Genomic DNA, 20,920 nt, shown 5'->3' on the forward strand with positions numbered 1-20,920 from the left:
GTCCTGTAATCAGGACAGAGCATACACGAGAATTAGATTCAGGGCGAGAACTGATTACTCATAAGGAGTTTCCATATTCTCCTCTGGAACAGAGCCAATTAAAAAGGCAATTTGGCAGATTACCTATGGAAACTGATATAGACTATGCGGTAAGAGTTTCATCTTCGGGTGGAGACCACATTTTATTATCAGAAAAAGAAGCATCCGGTCACTGGGGTCCTGAAGTTATGTTAATTACTGGTAACTCGAGAGCTCCCTGGTCCCTGACCCAACAAGCTGCTTATAATATGGGCTTCACTGACCCCATAGCTAGGGGAGAACCCCATGTATTGAGAGGGGGTCTCACCCATCTACTGGACAATGCTCATAAAGCCAGTGTGATCCAAATGATTTATGACCATGCTCTGGTGATTAACCAGGAGAACCCACTTATGCTAAAGGTAAAACCTGAGAGGATGGATATTCTCATCAGAGGGCTACCTACGCAACTGCAAAATCTAGCCCTACAGATCAAGGCTAGAATCGAAAATTCAAATAAAAATTCACTATTAGGTTTGGACTATACATGGTCCGATCTACTTACTGAATTAACAGAGTTTGAACATAAATATGTGGCACCCGAAGCTGAGTCTGCATCTGTAAGAATTCTTCAAACCCCAGAAAATTATAATTATAATCAAAAATTGACGTATGCCGCTGCGGCTGCCAGACCTCCCTAGGAAGGAATCATGGGGTGACTGGACAGTTGCAAATAGAGCAGGCAGACGACGAAATAATAATAACAGAAATAATAATAACAATTATAATAATACTACTAATAATAATACCCCACGTCCAAATAGGCCCACTCAAGAAAGAAATAATTCACCACCAGGTGAATTGAGACCTTTTGCAAAGCTTAAAGAGGAAGCTAAGCGAAAAGGCATCCCTCCTTCACTTTTGACTCACAATTTTACCTATGGCCATCTAAAAGCCTTGGTAGAAGAATGGCCTGCCAGGTCACATTCAGGGGAAAGATCTGGAAATTTCCATAATTCAGGAAACTAAAAAGCCCTCTCTCTGCTACTAAAAAGAAAGCAAAAAGGCAGCAGAGAGAGGAGACAGGTCCTGATACCAGTTCAGTAAAATCTCCTAACCCCCTGAATACACCTTGGGAAACCCTCCCTACAAATCAAAATGATTGCTCTGAAAATTATGAACAATCAAATCCTAAAATATCAAGTCCTCCAAAAGACTGGCAAAATGTGCTAAGATTGGTCTTGAATAAAAATGGGGATTTGGAACTTATGTGCGCTGTTGGGCCAAAATGCTACCCTGTCACATTTGTAGTAGACATGGGGGCACAGATCTCCACGTTAAAATCTGATGTAGCCAAAAAATGTGGTATTAATTCTTCACTCAAACCAATATTTGTTAGTGGTGCTTTGGGAACCCCTGTGTTGCAGAAGACAGCTAAAGTTTCCCTTAAACTACCGGGAGACGAAGAGTTAATCTGAACCCAGATGATTGTGGATCACATTCCTTACAATTTATTAGGAATGGATGCATTGATTGGCAGGTCATGGAGAGATGAAAACGGTCGCCTTTGGAATTTCGGCACCCCCAGTCAAAGTTAGACTGCTAACAGGTGCCCCTCGCCTCCCCCAAAGCAAAATTACGAATGTTAAGCAGTATCCTATTCCCTTAGCAGCAAGAGAAGGTATCAGGGATGTAATTTCTGACCTGAAACAGAAAGGTATAATTGTGCCTTGTCATTCACCTTATAATTCCCCGATTTGGCCCATAAGAAAACCAAACGGCAAATGGAGAATGACGGTAGATTGAAGAAAATTGAATGCTAATACTGAAAAATTACCTGCAGCTGTCCCAAACATTGCAGGTCTGGTGCTAGAAATCCAGGAAGCAGCACACCCAATGCTTGCGTCTCTGGATGTGAAAGATATGTTTTTCCAAATTCCAATTGACCCTGAAGATCAAAAATATTTTGCTTTTACTTGGAATGGAGTACAATATACTTTCACCAGGTTACCTCAGGGCTATAAACACTCACCCACGCTTGCCCACCATGCTCTATCACAGGAGCTGGAAAATATTACAGAAATAAAAAATAAGCCAGATGTGAAAATCTATCAATACATTGATGATGTGCTGATAGGTGGTCACAATGAGCAAGCCGTGAGAGCAGCTTACGATGCCATAATTGGACACTTAACAAGCTTACAAATTGAAATATCTGAGGAAAAAAGACAGCCTCCCTCCCAGGAAACAAAATTTCTAGGTATCACATGGAAGGGTGGGACATGGAATATCCCACAAGATACTCTCTCTCGGGAGAAATAAAAGCACCCACGAATAGAAAAGAACTACAGGAAATTATGGGAACTTCGCAGTATTGGCGGAAGCACATACCAGACCTGTCAATAATAGCTCGGCCGTTGTATGATTTATTAAAAAAGCATCGCCTATGGGAGTGGAATCACAACCATGAGGAAGCTTTAAAACTTCTACTCCTAGAGGCACAAACCTTTCAGACCCTGGGACCTCTCCACCCTGATGATCTGATAATAATTGAATGGGGTTTTTCTTCCAGTGCCTTATCACTTTTGGAAACGAGGTCCAGCTGGAGCCACCAGACCTATATCGTTTTACTCACAGTCATTAAGACTCTGAAAAGCGATATTCAGTTCTAGAAAAGGCTTTGCTTACAGTCAGCACGGCGCTGAAAGAGATAAGCAAGATAATTAGAAAACAACAGGTAATCGTGCAAGGACCCTTTAAAGTGCTTAACCAGGTCTTATCTGGGAAACCTCCCCCTGATGGGATTTCTCAGAAAGGAACGATCAGGAAATGGTACAGCCAGACTGAATATTTTGCTGAGCTGTTTCAAATTGTTGAAGGCCCAGACAAGCAGTTAAAAATTCAGGAACCTTTTGACTCCACAAATGAAAAGGATTTAATTATGAAAACTCCTAGCCCTATTAAGGAAGCCCCAGAATTTGAAAGCAGTATGCATAATGCCTGGTTCACTGATGCTTCTTCCAGAAGACAGGGGAAAACACGGTTTTTTAAATCTGCTGCAATTAAACCCTTCACGGGGGAACAAATAATAAATCAAGATGAAGGAAGTGCACAAGTAGGTGAACTGGATGCTGTTTTGAATGTATTTGTAAAAGAAAAAGCCACTACAGAACCTGTATATATCTATACAGATTCTCTCGCTGTATTTAAACGCTGTGTTGAATGGGTAACTTTCTGGGAGATTAATAACTGGGAAATTAATCGTGTACCGGTATGGCATGCAGAAAAATGGAAGGAAATCCTAGAAATTGCTAAAGGAAATCCCAATTTTCATGTAGGATGGGTACCTTCTCACCAATCCGATTTGAAAGATGAAGCAAGCAAATACAATAACCTAGTTGATGAATTGGCAAGAATTAATGTAATTGAAATCAGAGATGCTCTTAATCAAGGTGAAATCCACAAATGGGGAAAATTATTAGAATGGCTTCATTGCAAAAGGGGTCATTCTGGTATCTTTGATTTGTATAAAGAAGCACAATCACATGGATGGTCTGTAACACGGGAGCAATGTAAAACAATTATTTCTGCTTGTGATTTGTGTAAGATTTGGTTGGGTGAACACCCTCTGACAGCTGATAGTTTACACCTCAGAAATGGTAAAACATTATGGTCTACTTGGCAAATAGATTATATAGGACCCTTTAGGAGGTCAGAAAACAAACAATATATTATTGTAATGGTGGAAGTGATATCTGGTCTGACTTGTGCAGAATCTTATGCAAAAACAAATGGAGAAAATACGCTTTCTTTCTTGAAAAAGGTCTTTGGCATTTTGCCTAAGCCTACCAGTATTCAGTCTGATAATGGTACTCATTTCAACTCATTTCACCTCCCACTTGGTCCAGCAATGGGCAAAAAGTGAAAATATTAACTGGGCATTTCATATTCCTTACTATCCGCAAGCTAATGGCATTGTAGAAAGGACTAATGGGTTGCTAAAAAGACTCATTAGGCCTCAAGAGTAATTGGCATGACAGACTTAATTATGCAGTTGCCACGGTCAATAATCCGTGGGGTGTAAACCGATGTCCCCTTCTGACTGCATTCTTTCCCTTGTCACCTAATCAAGATAACAACGCTGAGAAGCAGCCTCCCAGGAATTTCAGACAACGCCTACAACCTGGACAAACTCCTTATGTGAATTTACCTAACACAGGTAAAATTAGATTAATTTTGCAGAATCCACTGAATTGAAACACATGGGTGGCAACTGATATGAATGACAAACAACACAAGATTAGTACGAATTGGATAGTCTGTGTGCAGTAAATGGTTGCTTTGTATCCTGGATACCAATGTGTCTCTTTGGTCCTTTTGTGTGATTGGGTTTTGTATATTGCAAGAGGAAGACGTGCTTACCAGCTTCAGTGTTTCTTGGAAACAGGAACCCCCCCCCCCCCCCCCCCCCCCGGCTCAGTCTCAGAAATGGCTACTCTGATACTGGGAGCCGAAGAAGTTACTAAGTGACAGCCGGAAGATTAGCCACCTTTTGGCTTACACGCAGTGATTTATAATAACATGATTTTATTTCTAATTGTTCTGGAAATGCTGTTGCTGGTAACATGCTTGGTTGGGTTTGCAAAACCTGATTTGATTGATATGCCAAGTAACACATTGATTCACGAACCCTGGGATAAAAATTCTTTCCTCAATTTGGGAAAAAATATAAGTACAGTCCTGGATTTGCAAAATTGTTGGGTCTGTGGATCGCATCAGGGATTCACACAATGGCCGTGGATGGCACACCCTGTCCACCCTAAATGGATGTTGCATCCCTATTCTAAAGCACGTATGAGTAAAACTCCTGTTGTTTGGGAAAATGATTCACCTGCCTGAGACCTTCATCACGTCCCAGAAGGGGAATTTTGCCTCAGTCGTAAGATGACAGATCAGGATATTGAATCAGGTACTGGAAAAACTCTAGGTTTCTCCAGATGCAAATACACCCTGGTTCTGGGATGGCATTGTGAGGATAGAAATTGCACCACCACAGACTGCTAGAAACGCCCTTTGGCTAAGGATAGGACTGAGGTTTGTGGCACAAGTAACAGTCCACGCCATAAACAAATGTATTATGGTTTGGCTTGGAAGGACCGCTCGGGACGTCCAGCTATTTTTAAGCAATATTGGTCCTCAGGGGATAATTCTGACAGACCTCAGAATACATGACTTGTTGGGGAAACAGTTCAGAAATATCCAGGTTGTGAGCAATCCTGACTTACTTCAATTTAGGCCACATTGGGTTAATGGTTATTGAGGCCTAGTTAGAGGTTTTCTAAAACTGAGCTAATGGGAAAGAGATAACTAATTGGCAGCAGAAGAGAAAAATAATTATGTGAGAAGAGTGGTTCCGTGAGAATGGAATGTGCAATTGGAATACAAAGCCACTTGCATGATATGATGGTGTAAACAAGGCTACTCTATATAAGTGAGTGCAAATTATTAATAAACGATTTCATACGATCATATTGATGTGTACATGGAATCCTTAAGCCTCCGCAGACTTTTTTCCCACAAATGGCGCCCAAACAGGGACTAAGGGTGGCCCAGACCAGGGACTCTCATGCTGTTGCTTCCAGGAGCAATGAAGACAGCTGGAATGAGAGGGTAGTGGAGAAGCCAGTCGAAAGGAGATTGCTGCCCTGGCAGTCTATGTAGCTGGTGCCTGGCTATGGAATAAACGAGCTCGGAATTGAAGAATCTTGCCCTGATCAGGTGAGCGGCTGGGGAGGAGATGGGGTCTACACTCTCTAAAGAAGAAGAGGCAGTAGTTAAGCTCCTCCAATGTATTCTCTCTAAGAGAGGTTTATTACACGAAGGCAGGACCTTACGTGAATTGCTGAAATGGGCACAGGATAGAGGCTTGATCCCCTCGATGGGTACCGTTTATGACTTACCTACTTGGGAAGCCATAGGTATTGCCCTATGGGATAAAAGTAGCGATGGAGATAAGGAGGCACAATGCTTAGCGACACTCTGGAAACTGATTAGAGAAACCTTAAAAGAAATGAAAAGTGAGAGGGCAGCATCAGCCTCAGCAGTTGCTGCCTTACCGCCTGATCTACCAGTACCGATGAATGCTCAAAATATGGACTTGACCTCTAAACAGTTGTTTGAGACACCTAAAATACCCTTACCAGCACCTGAAGGGACTATACTGATTCAAGCTCAGCCAACCGTGCCATTTGACCCTGGGGGTCGGATGAAAAGCAAAAATGGGACTGAGAAGCAAAACCAAAACTGACCGCCTGCCGCGGCTCCCGGCTGTTCTGCCACCTCTGTCTTCCTTTCCACCTCCGATGCCTGATTTATCTTCTTGACCACAGTTGCCTTCAATTAATCCTCTGCTTCACCTGTCAACACCATCAGTGCCTGCTAGAGAGCAACAACCAAGGAAAGAACTGGGACTCGGAGACAAGCAACTAAGGGAACTGCTGAAGAAACTGAAAGAACTGGAGACCAAGGATGAGTATACCCCTGAAAAAACCCTAGTTTTTGCTCCGGGGAACATCCCGAACAACCCAGGGGCACTAATCCATTTTTACCCCCTGATCCGTTCCCTATTCCTGCTCCTACTTCCCTTAATCCTTTAACACCCACTGCTCCACCTCTTCCAGATCCAACATGGGGAGGGGAGGGTAGTGGGGGGGTGGAAGTGTGGAAGGGTATATCCAGTAACTAGATGGAAGGGAATTATTCAAATGCTATAGTTGAAGGAGAAATGGTTCCCAATATGAGTCCGATGGTTTTCCAGTGATTGTGGGACCAGGATGAGGAGGTCAATGGGTTGCATTAGATTGGAAAATGATAAAAGAAGTCGAAGCTGCCATTGCACAGTACAATTTGAAATCGGTTTGAGTCATTTACTCAATCTCCTTTGCAACATCTTTTTACTACTCAATTGTTGATGCCATATGACACAAAAATGCTCATTAACGCTCTGTTAACTCCTTCTCAACAATTGCAATTTCATCATAAATGGTAAATGCTGTGTGAAAATGCAGCTGTGATTCCTAGACAGAAAACCGAAGCATTACACGGAGTGCAAGCAGAAATGTTACTCAGTGCTGGTCCTTTTGTATGTGCAGATTTGCAGGCATGGTTTCAAACTGAAGTGTTACAACTTTCACAAGAATTGGCGTATAAAGCTTTGCAAATTGTTCATGATCCTGCACAAGCAACCCCTTTCCTTTACAAATATTAAACAGAGGGAGAAGAGCGATATTCAAAATTGGTGGATCGCTTATATTCAGCGATAACATCACATCTGGATTTGTCAGAAGAGATTAAAAAAAAAAGTAGAAAAATAATATTTTTTTTTTATTTGTCGGCATATGACAATGCTAATGAAAAAACTAAACGTGCATTAGGACTACTCCCAAAAAGGTGCTACAGCAGCCCAATTGTTAGAAGCTGCTTAAGATAAAGATGCTTAAGATAAAGCTGCTTAAGGACCATCATTTTAATACAGTTCTCAATATTGATATATATTGTGGTGCATGGTACACTGGTGTTTCATATAGAGATAAAAGACTTGGTTGGTAATTATACTTGCAGTTTTGGTTTAGGAGATTGTACCACTTCATTTTGTTTCAGGGTGACTTTACCAGATTTTAGTAGCAATATCATTTCATTTCTGAATCTTCTAGTGGTTGTTGTTAGTTTTTCTTGTATATTGGTGAGGAGTAAGACAAAAAAAAACAAAAAAAAAACAAACAACAAAAAAACACAAAAAAACCCACAGTTATGAGAATGATTATGCCTTTTCGGAGGCTGAGAGTTTCTGCAGAGAGCGAGAGCTGCCCCTGCTACAGAGAGCACCCCCACTCCTGCCTCTGCAGCTGCTTCTCGCCCCCCCGCACACACTGCTGCTGCTCAGAAAATGAGCCCTGCTGCAGACACCACAGCAGAAAAAAAAAAAAAAAAAAAAAAAAAAAAAAAAAAAAAAAAAAAAAAAATGGGTTTGTGTGTGTGTGCGTGCCTTTGCTTTTTAAAGGCTTGGAATTCTGTCTCTAAACAATTTTATTAGGCCTTTTTGGGCCTCAATTTGGCAACCATGAAGGAAACCAGGACTCCGCTGTGCCATGATGTGGGAGGGGTCTGGGGACGCTTTTGGGGCCCCCTGACGAATTTTTGTCAGATAAGCCTCTGTAGTGAAATGAGGCAGCCAGGTGCCACTAATTGCCAGGGAGTGAGCATGAGCTTGTGTCAAGCCCCCGTGTCGAATTAGGGTGAGGCTTGAGTGGCGCAGCCAGCTATGACACAGTACCGCGATGCCAAGACCCCGGGTTCGAGACTCCTCAGAGCCTCACCCTGAGGGCAATGAGCGCTAGTGGCGCAACGAAGGTAATACAGTGCTCCAAGAGCAACTGACCTCTCTGCAGACGTGCTCAGGACTGAGCTGAGCCTGTGCTTTAGGACTCACCTTTTATTGGCCCCCTGGTCCTGCTCATGCGCAGTGGGGGCCCGCCCTAATTAGGCACAGGTGGGCTTGACACAAGCTCATGCTCACTCCCTGGCAATTAGTGGCACCTGGCTGCCTCATTTCACTACAAGCCTCCTCTACCCCCTTGGCTCTATGCACCAGTGGACACCTGACCTTCCTCATACTAAAAAGGTATTTAAGTCCTTCCACTGCAGTGTGAAATGTGCTTTTCGTATTGTGTTGTATTGATAACAGGTTTTTCTTAATGTTGTAATTCATGTGATCGTTTATATGTTGACTATGGGATCCCTCGTCTGCATGTTGATTGTGCTATTCTGTTGCACTGCTAAGCAGATGAACTTAACTTCTGGTATTTTAACACAGATGCTAAAAGATGTTGATAGTGTCAGACATGCAGTTTTACAATATCATGCTGCCACTGACATTTAATTGTTAGCTTTTAGGTTATGTTTGTGAAGACTTGGATGTAGCGTATTTGCATAAATTTAGCTGATCATTCAGAGTCAATTCACAACCAAAAACGATAAAGATAACATGAAAAAATTAACTGTTGCATATACTGGGTTAAATGAATAGTTAAATCATTTAAGGATATGGGGATAGCTTAGAGATTTAATTAGACAAGGTTTATCAATATTTTTTATTATTGGTTTTGATTATTAAAAAAAAAAAAAAGAAAAGAAAAAAAAAGGGCAGAGTGCAATGTCAAGACATCGCTGGAGTGGACCTGGGACAGATCATTTTGCCCCTTATGCAGGACTATTTGCTTTGGCTACTGCAAACTTCAACGGACCTGCAAATAGCCTTAGCATGGTTTAGCGGGGAAATAACGGATTTTTACCCCTCATATCGCTTGTTACCACTTTTATCTAACATGCAGTGGGAGTCATGTAGTTTTTTGTGGGGTTTTTTTTGTCTGACAGTCCAGTGGACGGCGTAACGATCTTTACGGATGCTGGAAAAAAAATCCTGTAAAGCTGCTGTTACCTGGGAGGAGACGCCTGGGCAATGGAAAGAACATTTAATTCAAGGGAAGTCATTTGACTCTTTGCAAACCCTTGAACTTACCGTGATTATTTGGGTTTTTGAAATATGGACTAATACTGCTGTAAATATAGTCTTGGATTCACTTTACGTAGTAGGCATTGTTTTGAGAATGTATCATGCCATTTTAAAGGAAATTTCGAATAAGCATTTGTATTTCTTATTGCAGAAGTTACTAAGACTCTCAGCGGAAAGAGAACATCCTTATTTTATCACTCATATCCGGAGTCATCTTAGTGACCGAGGTTTGGCTATCGGTAATAACCGAGCTGACTAGTTGCACCAGGGTGGACTGGTCCTTCTGTTGATGTTTTTTCACAAACTCGACAATCTCATGCATTTTTTCATCAATCTGCTAAAGTGCTAGCAAAGCAATTTCATTTACCTCTGGGGGATGCCCAGGGAATTGTGAAATCTTGTCCTGATTGCCAAAAGGTTGATCTTGGTATTGGGATGGAAGACAATCCCAAAGGTTTGACATCTTTGTAACTGTGGCAAATGGATGTCACTCATGTACAACAGTTTGGATGCTTAAAATATGTGCATGTTGTTATAGATACTTTTTCTATGGCTGTTTGGGCCTCTACTCAGACTGGCGAGGCAACGAAACGTTATCAGACATCTATATGTATCCTTTGCTGTTCTAGGAGTACCTCAGTCTAATAAGACGGATAATGGCCCCGCTTATTCTTCGGCTCGTTTTTGACAGTTTTGTGGACAATGGGGTATTCGTCACGTTACTGGTATTCCTCATAACCCTACGGGTCAAGCAATAGTGGAACATTGCCATTCAGTACTGAAGACACTCCTTGAAAGACAAAAAAGGGGGGAGGAGGGGAGTCCTTCTCAGGACCGGTTAAGTAAGGCTGTATATGTCATGAACTATTTACGCCTTACAGGAGAAAGTACAGAACCTCCGATATTGATTCACCAAAAAGCTTTAGCAGACTTTGCTTCGGAACCTTCCCAAAAAATTTTGGTGGAATTCAAGAATTCCATCACTGGACAATGGGAAGGGCCGGCAGAGGTGAAATTGACTGGTCGAGGTTTTATGTGCTTACTTACAGGTACTGGAGTGCGTTGGGTACCGAGCAGATGGGTTCGGCCATGGAAACAAACGCCTTTAAATGTGGATTCACAGTGATGATGTTTCTGATACAAGTATTTGGTTTGGGAGATTGTACTGATTTATTTTATTTCAGGCTGATTCCACCAGATTTTAGTAGTAATAGTGTTTTGGTTTTTTAAGTTTTTGGTAGGTGGTGTTAAATTTTTCTCATATATTGGTAAGGAGTACGATAAAATCATGAGAATGTTTTTCAGAGGCCGAGAATTGCTGCGGAGAGAAAGAAACTTCCCCCCCCCCCCCCCGACTGTTTCCCCCGCAGCTGCTTTTCAACACCCCCTTCATGTGGCTGGTGATTGCTGCCAGCAAGTCTGCTACAGCTGCAGTTGCTGCCTCTGCCCCTGCAGATACTGTAGCTGTGAGCCCTGCTGGGAGGGGGAGAAAGGACACCACATAGCCTCACTGAAAAAAAAAAAAAGTTTTTAATTTTCTCTAATGTTCTCTTATGCCTTCTGAAAAGTATGAAGCAGAAGTGGGAAATATTTTTACATTGTTCTGGGCACCAAATGTCCAGGCCTGGATCTTGGTAGGCAATAACTTGAGGGTTACCTGCTGCTCATGAAAGCTAGTGATATTTTCTTTTCTTTAACAGGAGATTATCTTTTTAATGTGTTAAGCCATATAAAAAGATGAAGACTTTTACATATAGAACAATAATTTAACTTCAATTAGGTAGTGTCACTACTCTGCTTTTATGCAAACTCCAGTTATTTAAAAACAACCTACTTTGATGGGCACATTGATTATAATTTGATCTATTATTTAAGAGAAGAGTTTAAAAGATGCTCAAAGCTGCACTGCAAAATACTGGATACTGTGCAGGGGAGTGGTGTGATAGAAAGAAATTTCTTCAAGTTTAGTTTGAAACCATTAGAATACATTATTCGATAAAAAAACTATTTTCATTACAATCAAAAAAAAAAAAAGGGAAAAGACAAGGGAAGAGCATATACCCTTATAAGAAAAAAGAGCATCACCTCATTAGAGCACTAATGAGTTATCAGTAACATTTTGATCAAACTAGTCAATGCAACAATTCGGCCTAGAATATAAGGGAAAATTTGAAATTTGGGTTTCTTGCTGTTTCATTTGTATCACACATAGCAAGAGGAAAAGCCTTTGGTAAGAACTGATAAAAATCATAAAATATACCAGTTAGCTTGTTGGCTTACATATTTAATTAGGCAAGGCTTATCAGTTATATATGTTATTATTGCTTTTATATTACTAGTATGTTATTATTGCTTTTGCATTAGTATATATGTTATTATTGCTTTTGCATTATTAGTATGCTGTTTATGACAATATATCATTAGCATGTTATCCTACGTAATGAAATAAGTCAGAATTGTTCAAAAAACAAAAAGGGGAATATGTTGGGGAAACAGTTCAGAAATATACAGGTTGTGAGCAATCCTGACTTCAGCTTAGGCTACAGTGGGTTAATGGTTATTGAGGCCTAGTTACAGCTTTCTAAAAATGAGCTAATGGGAAAGAGATAACTAATTGGCAGCAGAAGAGAAAAATAATTATGTGAGAAGAGTGGTTCCGTGAGAATGGAATGTGTAATTGGAATACAAAGCCACGTGCATGATATGATGGTGTAAACAAGTCTTCTCTATATAAGTGAGTGCAAATTGTTAATACACGATTTCATACGATCATATTGATGTGTACATGGAATCCTTAAGCCTCCGCAGACTTTTTTCCCACAATTTCTGATGCATACCAGGATGCTGTTGGTCTTCTTGGCCACCTGGGCACACTGGCAGCTTTCCAGCTACTCTTTCCCAAGCCTGTAGCGTTGTTGTGACCCAAGTGCACAACCTGACACATCGCCTAGTTGAATCTCATACAATTGGACTGTCCAGGTCTCTCTGTAGAGTCTTTCTACCCTCAGGTAGATCAACACTCCCTTCCAACTTGGTGCCATCTGCACATTTCCTGAGGGTGCACTCTATCCCCTCATCCACATCATCAATAAAGACATTAAACACAACTGGCCCCAGCACTGAGCCCTGGAGAACACCACTTGTGACCAACCAGCCGCCAGCTGGCTTTAACTCCATTCACCTGGCTTTAACTTTATTCACCACAACTCTTTGGGCCCAGCCATCCAGCCAGTAGTTTTTTTACCCAGCTGAGAGTACACCCATCCAAGACATGAGCAGCCAGTTTCTCCAGGAGAATGCTGTGGGAAACTGTGTCTAAGGCTTTACTAAGGTCTAGGTAGACAACATCCACAGCCTTTCCCTCATCCACTAAGGGGATCACCTTGTCATAGATGGAGACTGTGCCTGATCACCTGGTTGTCCTGTATGTGCCATGTGATGGCACTCAAGATGATCTGCTCCATAACCTTCCCTTGCACTAAGGACAGAGTGACAAGCCTGTAGTTTCCCATATCCTCCTTCTGGCCCTTCTTGTAGTTGGGCATTAGGTTTGCTAACCTCCAGGCAACTGGGACCTCCCCAGTTAGCCAAAACTGCTGGTAAATGAAGGAAAATGCATTGGAGAGCACTTCTGCTAAAGGAGGAAGTCTTATGATATACCTTCACAAACTGAAGTCTAAGAATATATGATATTAGTGAAGGTAAAAATATGTAGTAAAATAGAAGAAATTGAGATAAACTATTAGTCAACTACCCAAATTTCACTAAAAGAAAAAACTTAACATGTAACATCATGTTACCTCTCTCTCCAGTTTCCAAAAGCAAGCTATCTTAAAGATATTAAAAAAAAATACAGTACATAAGGTTAAACAGATCTGATTCTACTTAGCATTCGACTTCTTTAGAAAGCTCATAAACAATCCAAAACCAGAATGAAAACAAATTCAACTACTGAGAAAATCAAATGAGTATATTATTTATGTGTAGTTGGTTTCTTACAAAGTGAATCCTATTATTCTTTAGCAGGCCAGTATTCTGATACATTCCTGCTTTAAAATATCTTTCTTCTCCTGACACATATTTAAACTATATTATTTCTCCGTAGCAGGAGTGTAAAACATACTAAGATCAGTCTTCAGAGATGAACTTTGAAGGCTTTAGGCGTATAACATTGAAAGGGGGGTCAGAAAATAATATAATTTTAAGGATCTAGACTAGATTGCTTGGCATATTTTCTACAAGGTTCCTTATAAAATCCATGGTAAATTATTTAGAGATTAGGCTTTTAAATGAAACTTAATGCTTTACATTTCATTATTAAATCAAGATCAAATGAAACTTTCAGAACACACAGGTCTAGTAAATACAAAGACTTCTGTAATCACGGAACATTCTGAAGGACAAAATGAAAAGATAGACTTTCCTTCCCATTATTTTACATCACTCAGAAACTCAGGAAAAATACCATACAACTTCAGCCAAAAAGAATTAAGCTTTGATGGACTCATACACACATATCTGTCAATCATATGCTGCATGAACATATGCCCATATCCAACTTGGCAGATTTGTAAGGACTGGTCTAGCGGAAGGTGTCCCTGCCCATTCAGGGGGGTTGGAACTAAATCATCTTTAAGGTCCTTTGCAACTCAAACTACTCTATGATTCTAATATAATTTGCTAATGGTAAAATAATACTAGTTACAATTTCAGATAAATGGTTATTTGTATTTAGAACAACTAATTCTAACACATACTGAAAGCTGATTTCAGCAAAACATCCTGTTGTTAAATACAGAACCTCTTTGTTTCTTTGTTATTTCTTTCTTATAAAGGAAGCACACAGATTTGCTATGACCTTGATATTCAAGTACGGCCTGTGAACTGCAATAATTAAGGAACAGACTCAAAACTATTTCCTCAGATTACTAGTAAGAAGCCTGCATGTTACTGTTAATTTAGTCACAACAGCTTTAGACAAGCTTCTCTATTCTGCTGAAGTTGGTTTCCCCACATTTTCGTTCTTTAGCCTGTAAAGGAATTTTAAGTAGCATGGTTTAAAAAAATTAAACCATGGTACAAAGCTATACCATACATAGATAAAAAATTTTAAAATATCACATTTATAATACAGTTGCTTTCTATACTGTGCTAAATTCTAAAACCACAAATAAACAGGTTACAGCATTTTAAAAGAAAACATTTAATTCTCACCTAAAATGATTGACATTTGTTTTACTAAGGAATGAAAGCACAAATGAACCTGGTCTCCGATCACTCTCTCGAATAAGGTAGCTTCCAGGTTTTCCTGCTTGCCGAAGACGTTCTTCTGCAATTGCTCTGTCAAGTTTTCCATGATACCACCTAAAAAACAATGTAACAACGGGTGTCCTTAGAATTTAAGGCTTCTGTTTATTTTTACAGAACAGACCTGTAAACCGAATTAAAGTTCTCTGCTAAAAATGATGCAATTCTGAACTTCTGTTTTGGATATTTACATGTGCACCCTCTCAAATTACTCATTTCCAGTACACAGAATTGAAAAAAAAAACAAAAACAAACATAGGTTCAGATAACCTGCTTCCCCAAATAACTTAAACTGGTGGAAAGCACTCTGAATCATTCAAAGGGGACAAAGATTCTCTATAACCATCTTTTTCTTTTCTCTCCAATTTGCTCGTTTTCAGCAAACAAGCAGAACCAGAGAACTGATCTGACTCAAGCTGTTGTACTTTAAGCCCACTCAGGCTTCAGTTCAGACCATATTTCAGGCAAAACAAAGTCTTCTCTAAACCCAACACACAGTCTATTAAAAGCAAATACAGATGCACAGCAACTCACACACTGCAAAATATTACAAAAAGGGCAAATACAAAATATTACAAAAGAAAAGAAGGTAGTCGCCAAGGTGGCGGGACCCCCAGCGGATCACGACGTGGGACTCTTGCCAAGTCAGCTAAACTGCAGCAACCAAACAGGAAAAAAAAAAAGGAGCGCAAAACGCAGAGAGGGAGGAAGGGAGGGAGGGTGAGTGAGAGAGAATGCGCTCCAGACTATGGTCTTTTTCCTCCCAGAAGGTAACTTACCTATGGCATCCACTTGTGCCAAAGCCATGGCCAAGAAAATTGTGGCAACTCAGACTGAGCTGCCCCAGCAACACATGGCTGTTCAGATGTCAAGATACATGGAATGTCTGAGCCTATCCCTTGTACCAGAGGAAAGCAATCACTTGTGCATGCTGCAACCAGGTGAAAGACCTGCTCAGTCTGGTGGTAGGACTGAAAGAGGAGAGTAAGAGGTTGATGAGTATTTGTGTAGTGAAATGAGGCAATCAGGTGTTGCTAATTACGAGGTAGAAGGCGGGAGCTTGTGTTAAGCCCACCTGTGCCCAATTAGGGCTTACCCCAGCTGCACATGAGCAGCATTGGTCACCCAATGTGCATGAGCATCCTGCTCACAAGCTCCCTGCCTCCCACCTTGTAATTAGCAACACCTGATTGCCTCATTTCACTACATATTTGGGAATGTGAGAGGGAGATAGACTGTTAGAGCTACAACCCGCTGGCCTTGAGGCAAAGGCAGCAGGTGGAGGTGCCACAGAAAGCAGAGGACCCCCTGCCCTCCAGTCATCAGGCAGAGAGAGGGAACCAAAGTGATGGGGGTGAATGCTCCCTGGGGCAGCAGGCAAACCCCTTCTTGACCTCCCCCACCTTCCCAGGTGCCCCTGCACATTAGATATGGGACACTGGGACTGGAAGACTTGTCTGATGAGGATGCTGATAAAAGTTCATCCAGGGAGTTGCAGAGGCAAACAGCCTTGTGCATTAGGACTGCTCCTTTAAAAAATAAGAGTAATTGTTGTAGGGGATTCCTTCCTGAGTAGAACAAAGGGCTCATGTGCTGGCTAGACCCATCCCAAAGGGAAGTCTGCTGTCTCCCTGGGGCTTTGGGGTCAGAGATGTTACGAGGAAGCTCCCAGACCCTCTGATTGTGATCTATTACTGATCACGCAGGTGGGCAGTGATGAGGTTACCAAGAGAAGTCTGAAGACAATAAAAAGGGACTTCAGAGTTCTGGGCTGAATGGTAGAGGGTTCAGGAGCACAGGTGGTGTTTTCCTCAATTCCTTTACTAGCAGGGAATTCTGAAAGGAATAGGAAAGCACACTTGATCAACAGGTGGCTTAGAGGCTGGTGCCATAAACAGAATTTTGTGGTTTTTGATTACAGAGATGGCACCAGATATTATCCAGGAGAGGGAAAAGGATTTTTGGCAGCGAATTGGCAGGGCTAATCGACAGGGCTTTAAACTAGGTTTAAAGGGGGAAGGGGATAAAACTGACCACTAGAGATGAGCCTAGGGATAGCATGGTAATGATAGATGCTAAGCCAATAGCTCAGGTCAAGAAAAGTTATTACCCCACTGAGGACAGAGCCACTAACAGATGCCCTGGGCCTGGAAGAGAATCACAGGCCAACAGGAAGGAGTGTGTACAGATAAAAAGACATAAGCCCTGCCAGTAAGGTTGCTTTGAAGGGGGAACATCTCAAATGCCTCTATAAAACGCACGAAGCATGGGAAATAAACGAGTTACATGTCTGCCTGCTTTCAGGGATATGATGTTATTGGTATCACTGAGACATGGTGGGACAGTTCCTATGACTGGAGTGTGGGGATGGCTGGGTATAAACTGTTTAGAAAAGACAGGAAAAGCAAAAGAGGGGGGGGTGTCACTCTCTACATCAATGACCAGCTGGAGTCCATGGACCTCTGCCGGGGGACAGATGAGGAGCTGACAGAGACCCTGTGGGTCAAGACTAAAAGGAAGTCAGGGGCAAGTGATATCATAGTGGGGGTCTCCTACAGGCCACCCTACCACGATGACCAGAGCCTTTTGAACAATTCATTCATCGTTTAACTATGGCTATTCAGAGAAGTGTGACTGACAGCACTGCTTCTAACATTCTGCTAAAACAACTGACATTTGAAAATTGTAATAAAGATTGAAAGCAGGCACTGGCAATTACAGATATGATACACCGATGCGAGGACATTGGCACCACCACACACAATGCTAATCTGATGGCAGCTGCTATGCAATCAGTCAAAAAGGTAAAATGCTTTAACTGTGGTAAATAGGGACATATAGCGAGCGATTGCAGAAGGACAAAGAGATGTCCAAATTCCAGATCACCTCCTGAATTATGTCAGAAAGGTTTTTTCACTGGGTATTTGAATGCAGAACAAGATGTTAGAACAATGGGGTTCAGTTGTCGGGAAACTGGCAGCGGGGCCCCGGCCCCCCAAACAATAGGGGCAGCCATGTCACTGACACCTCCGCAAATGATCCCAGCAAATCACAACTTCAAAGCCTCAGCGGGGCAAGCCCCAGCAGTGCAGGATTGGACCTCCACGCCACCTTCCGATGTGTATTAACTCCTGAGATAGAGATTCAAAGAATTCCTACCACTACTACAGGGCTCCTTCCTATTGGTACAGGAGGCCTTAGAGTAGGCTGTAGTGGGCATTCAGCAAAAGGGCTTCTTGCAATCCCTGGGGTAGTGGATGAGGATTTTTTGTGTACTATAATGATTTTGGAATGGTCTCAATGAGTTATCCAGATCTCAGAGAAAGCTAGAATTGCACAAATTCTTATTCCCCTGCTTTTTCTGTAATGGGCATGCCACACGCCGTTGAATATTGATAATGCCCTGGTGTATATTAGTGCCTCTTTTGCTCGATTTTGTCACTCTCATGATATTGCCCTGACTACAGGCATTCCTTATAATCCTACGGGACAGGCACTCATTGAACGCCACCATCGCGACTTAAAGAATATGCTGCAAAAACAAAAAAGGGGGAGATTTGTTGGATTCCCCACACAGGAAATCGGTAAGGACACTTTATACATTAAATTTTTAAAATGTTGATACAGAAGGCCATACAGCAGCTGAACGTCAATTTCAAACAACCTGTTTGCCACAGGTGCAAGTCAAGTAGAAAGATCCTTTAACAGGGCAATGGAAAGGTCCTGATCCATTAATGACATGGGGTCGAGGTTTTGCTCATGTCTCTCCAGAAACTGCAGATAAACCCGTTTGGGTTCCAGAAAAGAATGTCCGAACCTGTGATGACGGGAGCCTTACTACACGTCACCAAGTGCTTCTGCCGGCTGACCCTGCAGCCAAACGAACAACAGAGACATCAGAGACCTCCAAGCCAGAATACACGGAGGCAAGAACTGCTAACATGGAGTAACAGCAAAGCACTGATGGGTCATGAGGTAGAAATGGTGAAAAATCAAGGTCATCCAGTGAAACCTGATCTGGTGTTTTTTAGCAATGAAATGTTTCTCAAATATGTGCTCTAGTTGTATTAATCATCATTTAGCAAAAGTAATTGACTTGATGTTAAAGAAATCCTGCCAACCACGCCCTCGACACTGGCCCAGTCCCAATCATCGCTGGTCAGGAGATGAACCAGATACTTCCGCACAAGGTAATATGCAAGTTCTTTTGACTTGCTGGTTGTTTAGTATATAAGGCTGGACCCGCTTGCAGTGACTTTGGATGCCTCACCTATGGGTGGACACACCGCGGAAGATTTTCCCACTTATCGAGAAGGGTTTTCCAAATCCTCGCTGCAACCAGGGCTCCCCAGCAACCACGGATCTGGATGATAGCAACGTATGCAAGTGGTGATGCATAATAGAGGTAAGATGTTTAATGTGAAGTTAAGAACTTAACATTAGGCTTGAAACTCCCCACCAGTGTTCACATGAACATACAACAGGGGTTAACAACATATTGGTCCTACACAACAAGGTGCCAGCCAAGTACCTCCTACCACAATCGAGGGCAAGACTGGGTTAGCCTCTGTGTTTGACACCAAGAAGAACTTATAGCTCCGCTGCTGGATGCAACCCAATAGGCAATGAGCGGTGGGGACACATGCCATACCAGACCTTGATGTGAGGGATGGTTTCCTCTGTTATAAGAGGGCCATCTAGGAAGGGAGGACAGGCCTAAGTAACTGGCATGAGTGATGGAGGTTGAAGGGGACCTCTTGAGTTTACCCAGTCCACGAGTTCACAGGGACCTTTGCGGCATTTTTATCTGTTTTAAAATCAAGACGATGGATAGGATGGTTAAATAATCTATTTAATGAATGGAGTTTAACTGGATGGTTCGTACAACTACTGAAGATTTGCTTTTTGGGGCTATTGCTCTTTGTATGTATCTTATTATGTATGTGTACCTTGCCTTGTGCAATGTGTATTACGTTTGGTTCAACAGTCATTAGCAAAGGCCTTTGTTGTAAAACAGAAAGGGGGAGATGTGGAGGAAGAGGACAAAGAGAAAGTGGTATACGTGTCCTCTCAGCAAAACATCCTTGAACTGGCGGGCACCAAGCCATGGGAAAGATGAACAAGAAGAACAAAGAACTGAGATAACCATGAGAAAGTATGCAACAGTAACTGATTGCCAAGGACAGTAGAAGTGTTAACCTCTAACACAAGAGCTGATTACAAGTAGCTGTGGAAAAATACTGGGATGGAGGTATAAAAAACAGATGGTATTTACAATAAAGGTCTTTGCTTGCTAGCAACATCAGAGTCCCCTGTCTTTCATCCCCACAGCAAGTGGCCACACCTCCCACTAGACCAGATTGCTCAAGGCCCTATCCAGTCACTCCTTGAACACTTCCAGGGATGGGGCATCCACAACTTCCTTGGGCAACCTGTTCCAGTGTCTCACCACCCTCACACTGAAGAATTTCTTCCTGATATCCAAACTAAATCTACCCTTTTTCAGTTTAAAACCATTACCCCTTGTCCTATCACTACAGGCCCTATTAAAAAGTCACTCTCCAGCTTTCCTGTAGGCCCCCTTCAGGTACTGGAAGGCTGCTATAAGGTCTCCCCAGAGCCTTCTCTTCTCCAGGCTGAACAACTCCAACTCTCAGGCTGTCTTCATAGAAGAGGTGCCTTTCATTGTAGAGTGTGTGTGCACTCATGTGCACATGTGTATTTACACATCAAACAAAAGCTCTAACTTGCTTTCTGTATTACTTTTACAGGACAATCTCTTGCTACAGGAATACTTGGAGAAATCTCTGCCTCCCTTGGAATCTTCTGAGCAGCATGAGTATCTGGACTGAAAGTGTCAAAAGTCTGCTACAAACTACTTTGTATAAAAAAAGAAAACGTTGCTGTATTTGAAAGCATCCCTACAACTGTTACGCTGCTATGCCAAACTGACTAGCAGAGCATTGGGGACCAGTAAACTGAAGCCACACACCAATGATTTTCTTTCTTTTCTTTCCCTTCTAA

At 41.9% G+C, this 20,920-nt stretch overlaps 1 protein-coding gene across 1 annotated transcript in view; it reads right to left on the minus strand.

Annotated features, from left to right (window-relative positions):
- The window catches only part of LOC103536996 (ras GTPase-activating protein 1), a 168,049-nt gene that overhangs the window by 101,913 nt on the left and 45,216 nt on the right, over positions 1 to 20,920 (minus strand). Inside the window, exon 2 of the mRNA XM_030468314.1 lies at positions 14,804 to 14,953. Within this exon, the coding sequence (XP_030324174.1) occupies positions 14,804 to 14,953 (150 nt within the window). The remainder of the gene's footprint in view (positions 1 to 14,803; positions 14,954 to 20,920) is intronic.

The sequence above is a fragment of the Calypte anna genome, chromosome W (assembly GCF_003957555.1).
Source record: "Calypte anna isolate BGI_N300 chromosome W, bCalAnn1_v1.p, whole genome shotgun sequence".
NCBI classification, from domain to species: domain Eukaryota; kingdom Metazoa; phylum Chordata; class Aves; order Apodiformes; family Trochilidae; genus Calypte; species Calypte anna.